Raw genomic sequence first — 8556 nt, 5'->3', positions numbered from 1 at the left:
GGTTTGGTCACATTAGAAACACAATGATTTCATTTATATTCACTATTTATTGGACGCCTATTATGTGCAAGTGTCACTATGCTAGGCACTGAGAAAGATACAAAGATGTAAATTTTGCAGACTGCCCTCAAAGAGCTTACAGTCTAGTACAGGAGCATAACCTCTGGAGAAGCTATTTTAGAAGTAAATCAAACAAACCCCCAAGCACCCACCCAACCACACCATCAAAGAAAAATTAAAAAGAAATGTCTAAGGATCAGTTTACTAGACTTAGTTTCTTTCATTTACATTTAGTTGAGCAGCGTTACATAAAAAGCATAAATTTGAAAGTCTTTTAAAATGCATACTTTTACTTGTAAACAAAATTCATTTTCATTAGAAAAAAATGCTGAGCACTTATTGCAATTAAGAAATTCCTCAAACATCTTAAGTTTTTCATGGTTTGTTTTTTTTTTTTGAGTTTGTTGTATTTGTGAATTAAACAATTTCCCAAATTGCATTAAAAACATGCAACAACTTTTTAAAAACAGATCTATTTAAACTGCTGGGAGTCACACATAATATACACAGGCTTTCTGCTAAAAGCAAGGAAAAGCTTTTGAGATGGATGACTTTTTTATTTACTACCAAAATTCACAGTTTATAGGGTTTTTTCCCCATAAACCATAAACCCGTTTCATGTCAACTCAAAGTATTACATAATAACTCCAGCATTAACCTATACCTCAAAGATGCAAAGCTTTAGATCGCTAAGCTTTAGATAGGTGTCAGTATTAAACAATCATCATCTTAAAGTTCATCTCTTAGCACTATTAATAGGCTAGAGAGATCCACCAAAGAAGTATAAAATAATTATAGGAAAGGATATTAAAAATAACCCACTTTCCTACCATATCCTAAGAAGTTTCTTAAGTTTGGTGTTATTGTCTTTTAAGTATAAATCAATTGTAGTTGTTATTGTTGTCAAGTGACATCGAGTCAGTTTCGACTCATAGAGACCATGATTAGGATTTCCAAAGAGCAGCTGGTGGGTTTGAACTAACAACCTTGTGGCTCACAGTCCACTGCTGACCCTATAGTGCCACACCAGGAACCCAACACGGAATTAAAAACACAGATATAGCTGCTTGTCTAGGCTAAACTAATAGGGGTATTTTGGAGTACTGTTATTTTTAAATTAACACATTTCTAATTTAGATAAGTATCTTGTAAATTATTTTTTTTTCCAGATTCAGACAATTCTCATCATATTTAGTTTTTTAAAACTCTAAAGCTTTATGTTCTTTTGGAGACATTATGAGACTTCTTTCAAACTACTGATACTAAGCTAGATGATACAGTTATTAAACTAATATACAGAAGAACACTAATTTTTAAAATGTATTAACTAAGGCCAACTGAAAAAGCTGTACACACCCAAGAGTGAGTTCCTGAGACAGAGGTTCCTTATTCCCATATTGGAGCATTCTTGTCCTGAGCAATTTCCCATAGTTAAGTTAAAAACAAAAACCTAACTCTACATTGTGCTAGGTCAGGCATTTCTACTTCTCTTCTGCACCAGACTTTAAAACAGTGGGTATGTCATATAAACAAACCATGACTCAAGTAAATTTTAACTCTACCAAACCATGGTTGGTTGGTTATGTGGCATGGAGTCAATTCTAACTCATAGCCATCCTATATAGGGTTTCCAAGGCTGTAAATTTTCACGGGGCAGAAAGCTTCTTTTTCCCGCGGAACAGCTGGTAGTTTCAAACTGCTGACCTTGAGGTTAGCAGCCCAATTCGTAACGTCTACGCTACCAGAGCTAGTAGGAACTAGCAGGTATAATAAACTATTACACTGGTACTTAGGTCTGGTTGAGACTACTCTACTAGCTTATTGTGCATGGCCTTACTAAGAACGTAATTTTTAAGCTTTCATGCCTGCAGGTTTTAAGTTTCCATACCTAGTATTTGTACAAACTAAATGAAATTAAATTTTCTCAGTGTAAAATCTATCACAAGTAAAGTCAGGATCAATATGAATTATACGTCAATTCGTTCTTTCAATTATCTTCCTGTTGTCCCATTAATCAGTTGCTTTTTTGCTCAATCTCTTTGATGAGGAGATGTAGCAAATTTCTTAGAACTGTGTGGTATAAAAGGACCACCATTTAAGCTATCTAGTCCAATTCTGTCATTTACAGACAAAGAAACCGAGACTCATAAAGGATAATGAAAAGCTGGGAAATAAACCCTGTCTAGTGTTTATGATTCTGTATCTTTGACCTTTCTGCTGGATTAAAGAAGTCATACACAAATGCTTCCACGTGAACTGTACAACTACATACAATAGCTGCTTGAACTTAATGTAGCAATTAATGGGGATTTTTTTTATATGAGGTAAATATAACAAAATATTAGACATTACTTTGAACTAGTCTTAGAAAATAGTAGCCCTTTTTTGGTTACTGCTGATTGTGTAACTACAGTGTTTGGTCTTGCTCTTCAGGTAACTGTTACCTTTGAGGATATTCATTTGCCCACTGCAGAAAAACTATGATCAAATACTTAACCATATATTATATATTCAATCTTTAAATTATTTTTAAATACTTACAGATTTCCTAATACTTTTAATATAAGAAAAATGAAGTTATGCAAAGAATAAAACATTACCTCCACATAAGTTGGCAGCTTAAAATTAGTCACTTCCATACAAGATGAGAAAACCTCTTCTAGGAGTGGTAGAAAATAATGTACAAAACAATGAGACTTGCAAGTGAATTTTGATTAGCTTGTAATTTGAGGTATAGGGGAAAGAATAAGTTTAAAGAATCAGAAGATCTGAGATCAAGTTTTAACGCCATTCCTTGCTAGCTATTTGACCATGAGCAATTCACTAAACTTCTAGGTCTCAGTTCCTTCACCTGAAAATAGAGATAATAGTTGAGCTACTTATCTCATTAGATTATTGAAGATAACATACATTAAAATGAGAGTACTTTGTAAATGGAAAAGCACACCACAAATATTGGTTATTATTATTACTCCAATCATTATTAAAACATGAATCTATAGAAAATATTAAATAATTACCACATAGTGGCACAAGGCATGCTCACTAGAACCTGACTCAGGATAAACCATGCGAACATTTTCAGCTTTCCATGACAATGCTAAAAAATTATACAAAGATATAATACAAAGGAACGTTTTTGAGAGAAAGCACTGAAAGACACACATTTAGTTAACTTAAGAGACTTATAAATGAGTCAGAATGAGTTACAGCATATAAAGAGGTATTTAGTCTTTAAGTGGATAAAGTTGCTAGTCACCTGCAAGAAAAACAAGAATTATGGGCATTCCTATCATAAATTAAGAAAATCTCATCATTTTTAACTATTTTATATGCCAGGCTTCCAAAAAAAGAAAAAAAAAAACCACTGTATTTTTCCAGTAATCAGACTTATAATAAAAAATATAAAAGAGAATGTCTACTTCTAAATCACATCCAATGTGAATCTGCACAAATGGAAAGCATAAGACACAATGTTCTTATGACTTTACAGGCACCTGAAAGTTTTAACTATCCTTCATGGTCACTTTATATTACATAAACAATAATGGAAATACAGGGTACAATTGAAATACTTTCTTTATAAATTCTTAATTATGCAATTGTCTTATTCTTATGCTACTTTACTCTGCAACCTACTTTGCTTTTTGTTTTGTTTATAAAATTAAATGTAAGTTACTCATTAACCTTTCCCTTCAAATATGCCTTTTGATATTGGTTCTTAAACAAACAAAAGAAAGCAAAAAAAAGAAAAAAGCAAATGGAGATACAAGGGAATAAATGAGATACGATTCATAAAGTATAAAAATATGCTGTTTCAAATTCAGAATAATTTAATAACTCTTTGTTATTTCATATGTATCTGGAAATGGGACAGATACATGTCCTGATCCTGTCACAAGAGGTAGAATTCCAGCATTTGGTACAACGTTCCAAGATAGAGTTAAAGTCACATTCCTGTTTCCCCTATAAAAAGATAATAAACAGAAGTAAGCAAAAGCATTTGTAAACCAATAAACACATTTTAATTCAAACACATGATGTCAAAATCTTCATTTATAAGCAATAATTCCTAATAGGACCATTCATCTTCAATAAAATAATTTATCATTACACTTAAAATTGAGAACAATGCTAGAAAACACTACCATTTAATTTACAGGTATCCCATGATTACTTTCCTAAACTTAGTTATTAGAACTATCAACCAAAAAACTTAGATCAGTAAAACACAGTAAATATAAGATAGGCTGGAGCTAGGAATTAGAAGATAATGATTTGAAACCACATTCTATCATTATCTAGATGGGCAAAACTGAGCAAATCAAAATCTATCATAGTCTGAAATTTTTAATCTACAAAAATAGACATTTGGTCAAGATGGCTCTTTGCTAAAGTCCTTTCTAATATTTTCTCAGAGTATAAGAGTTAAAAAATGCTATGAGAGATCAAACATTCTAATTCTCTCATTTTTTTATAAGAAATAATAGGTTCACAGAAACCAAGTTAAAGAGAACCAATACTGGAAATTTCATAATCACCTCATAAGCTGTTTCTTTTTTAAGATTTCCATGGTAAGTTCTTGAGGTCTGAAAGAAGCCTTATATTTGACAATCACAACCCTGACCCTAGACAGGCATGCTTATGTTCCCTGTATACCGTTAAAAGCAGAAGCTATGAACCTTTATTAGTATGAATATATTTCTCATATTGCAAGAGACCTGATCGTCTAATTTGAATCCCAATTTATGTAGCAGTTTTTCTACCCAATTTGTACATTCAAATTTATAGATGCTCTCTCACAATTTTCCTTTTTTACCTTCTAATACTTTTCTTTAAAATAAAATACATTGCGTATTTTTCCCCTTTACATCTCACTAAATGAAAACAATAAAACAAAGAATTGCTCACTTGAGACCATTTCCATCGTCAAAGAAAAAATATTTTGTTTTCATATCTTTCAACAGCAGCTTCGGATTATCACCTCTCAGAACAATCTTGTCCCAAAGGACAACTTGGTTCAGAGCCTACATTAAAATGAAAATTAATCAGGTAACTCCATCAGAAATAGCAGCTTGTCACTTAAAAATAAAAGTGTGGTAGGGATTTTAATTATACTAATGAACCTTAACTTTAAGGGAATTGCTAAAATCTTAAAGCATGCACAGTAACAAGCAGATAAAGGATCAGAGAGATTAAAATCCCTGGTAAAAAAATTATTCTTTTAGGTCATTTTCCCAGTAAGATTTCTGAGACCTCAAGTTCACTATGGATGCTGAGTAGTGCTGGACAAAGAGTTTCACACTGTTAATAATTGCCATTGTTGCCAAATTATGTCATGAAAATTCACAAATCTTACAAAGATTTTAAATTATCAAGAAATCATTAAAGACATGAAATTCTTTAGAAATCTTTCTTGGCCTTTATATTAAGCACAGCACACAGGGGAACCAACTCTCCACATAGTTGAAAATTCATGTACAACTCTGACCCTGCCCCCTGCAAAAAAAAAAAAAAAAAAAAACTTTACTAACAGCCTACTCTTGATTAGAAGCCTTACTGAATACATATACAGATATTTTGTATGCTGTAGGAGGCAGCTTCAAAAGTTCATGGAAAAATTCCATTATCTTCTAATTCTTCCACAACTCCTTGAAACCCCCTCCTATGTTTTATATCTTGCTATACATAAAAGCTACACTTTCAATACGAAATAAAAAGGTATTTTGCAAAAATTGCACGGTGTTTACACCTGCTGGAGTAGCTGCAATGATAGCTTCACAATTTTTTTTTTTTTTTACAATGGTCCTACGCAGGATTCATTTATCTTGAAATGGCACGCAACCACAAGTACAGACCTCAATCTACTGTACAAATCAAGTAATTCAGCTGGTTCTTGTCATATCGTGCCTTTTCATTGCCTATTATCACTAGTGGCGCTTCATGTGGGTCCCAGGGAGTTAATCATTGTTTGCGGTATTGCACTAAACATGATAAAAAATATTCAACAACCAAGAAACCACTTTTTATTTTTATATGCAATTTACTGGAAGCAAACTGCTCATGCAGAGATGAGCTACAGAGTTATCAGCTTCACAAAGTGTTTTAAAAAAAAAACAAAACCTGTATAAGAAGCGGGCCTGCACAAACCCATATATGTATATATGGAGTCCTGGTGTGGCGTTGCAGGTTAATGCACTGGAATGTACTCAAGGTTGGAGGTTCAAGCTCACCAGCCGCTACTTGGTAACCCTACACAGTGTCGCTATGGGTTGGAACAGATTCAACAGTGCTTAATATACACACACACATACATACACACATATAAATGTTTAAATTAGGGGACTAAAATGGAGAGAAAACACATTTGGGTTTCAACAGCAATGACAAAACTAAACCTCAAGAAATTTGTTTTTATTAAGTTATTAGTCATTAGGTTTGTAAGACCAATTGCTCAGTGTATAGCGATATTAATTCAAAAACAGAAATGTGAGTGGTATTTCTAAAGAATTCAAACCTACACCTCAAAAAGTTTTTAAATTTGAAAATAAACATCAAGATTGAAGAACACAAAATCAAAGATATGCTTAAGTGAAATGATTTTTAATGTAGACCTGTTCATTCACCAAAGAAAACTGTAAACTGTATTAACTTATTAGTCATGCTGGGGTATGCCAATATTATGAACATAATTTAGGTATACCTGTTACAAAAGATGAGGTCATATAAATCTGGGAAATGTTTTGAGACTTGTAGAACAATACACATATAGGTTTGTCTGTTTTAATATTTTGTTGGTTCTTAAAGGTAGGGATGAAAACATACTCAATATTCTTAATGCCTACCAAAATACATGGCACAAAATATATAATTCGCTAGCTAATTAAACAATTAAATAAACATATGATTAATTTGTTATCCCTTAAAAATAAGTGCAGCTCAAATAAAAAACAGAAGGTGGACACACCTTTAACTGTGAGATACCTCCAGACAATACTGGTGACAAACATAAATCTAACTCATATAAAACAATGTAAGTAGATTTAATTCCAGATTTTAATTTCATATCTTAATTCAATTATTAGAACTAATCACTTCACACTTTCAGCATCAATTATGCACTTTGAATTTCAGAAATTAGATTGTGATATAATGCAAATTACATGTAAGTTTTTAAGGTGTTTCTAACAAAGTACATACAGTAAGCCTTGTAAATTAGGTAAATTAAAAATTAAGTCATTTCATTTGTGTTGTATCTAGAGTTATCTACAATCAAGAAAGTTATCCCAAATGCCATTGTGATTTTTTATGTTTTCTATCCCAATTCTAAGGAACCCTGATGGAGAGATGCGGGTTAAGCGCTGCGCTGCTGACCAAAAGGTTCAAGGCTCAAACCCACTAGTGACACTCCATGGAAGAAGGCTGAGGCAATCAGCTCCCTTAAGATTTTGTTGTTGTTACGTGCCGTCAAGTCAGTTCTGACCCATAGTGATCCTGTATAGGGTTTCCGAGGAGCAACTGGTGAGCTTGAACTGCCGACCTCGCAGTTCAAACTGCTTTGCAGTCTGGCACATTAACCCACAGCGCATTAACCCACAGCGCCACACCAGGACTCCATCCCTTAAGCCTTACAAACCCTAGGGAACAGTTCCACTTTGTCCTTAGGGTCACAATCGCCTGGACAGCAGTGGACATCCCAATTCTAAAAATAAAAACAAAAAACTAAGTGTGGATAGCACTAAAGCAGACAACAATAAAGACCAACTAGAAAACACTAACATAGGACCTAAGAAGATTTGTTTTGGCAATAAACACATTGTCAATGTTGATGGTTACTGATTCTAATCCTACCGGACAGAGTAGAATTACCTCATATGGTTTAAGCAGAATGACACATAGGAGCAGCTGATGGGTTCCAACCTCTGACCTTTCAGGTTGGCAGCCAAACACTTAACCACTGGGCTGCCAGGGCTCCTTCTTACAGCAGTAACAGCCAACAACAACAAAAAAAACCTATCGTTCATTCAAGTCCAACTCATTGCTACCCTACAGGATAAACGAGAATGGCCCCAAAACATAAGATCTTCGAAGCACTAAAGAAATAAACTGCCACATCTTTCTCCCAAGGAGAGACTTCTTGTTAGTGATGTGGAGTGAGTTCTGACTCATAGCAACACTGTATAGATTTCACAGGAGTGGCTGCTGGGTTTGAATCACCAACCTTATGGTTAGTAGTCCAGTACTTATCTTACAGTGCCATACCAGACTGGTAGGTTCAAACAATCAACTGGTTGGTTGGCAGCTAAGCGCTTTGATCACTATGCCACCAAGGCATAAATACCTCAGGCCCTATGCCACCTGCAACAAAACTACTAAATCTAACTGAACTAAACACTTTCAATCAAAAACCAATAGTTCAGTCTTGTTGTTGTTAAGTGCCATCGAGTCGGTTCCGACCTATAGCGACCCTGTACAGGGTTTCCGAGGGTGTAAATC

At 33.9% G+C, this 8556-nt stretch overlaps 1 protein-coding gene across 1 annotated transcript in view; it reads right to left on the bottom strand.

The window, feature by feature from the left end:
- Positions 1-3873: 3873 nt before the first annotated feature.
- Positions 3874-8556, bottom strand: part of SPCS3 (signal peptidase complex subunit 3 homolog (S. cerevisiae)) — a 21850-nt gene continuing 17167 nt past the window's right edge. The window contains exons 4-5 of the mRNA XM_006834414.1: positions 4972-5087; positions 3874-4026 (exon numbers count right to left, since the gene is read on the bottom strand). Of these exons, the coding sequence (XP_006834477.1) occupies positions 3894-4026; positions 4972-5087 (249 nt within the window). The 3' untranslated portion in view covers positions 3874-3893. The remainder of the gene's footprint in view (positions 4027-4971; positions 5088-8556) is intronic.

Source organism: Chrysochloris asiatica, unplaced genomic scaffold (genome assembly GCF_000296735.1).
Source record: "Chrysochloris asiatica unplaced genomic scaffold, ChrAsi1.0 scaffold00011, whole genome shotgun sequence".
Lineage (NCBI taxonomy): Eukaryota > Metazoa > Chordata > Mammalia > Afrosoricida > Chrysochloridae > Chrysochloris > Chrysochloris asiatica.
The sequence above is the reverse complement of the archived record's forward strand: the minus strand, read 5'-3'. Positions and strand labels throughout refer to the sequence as shown.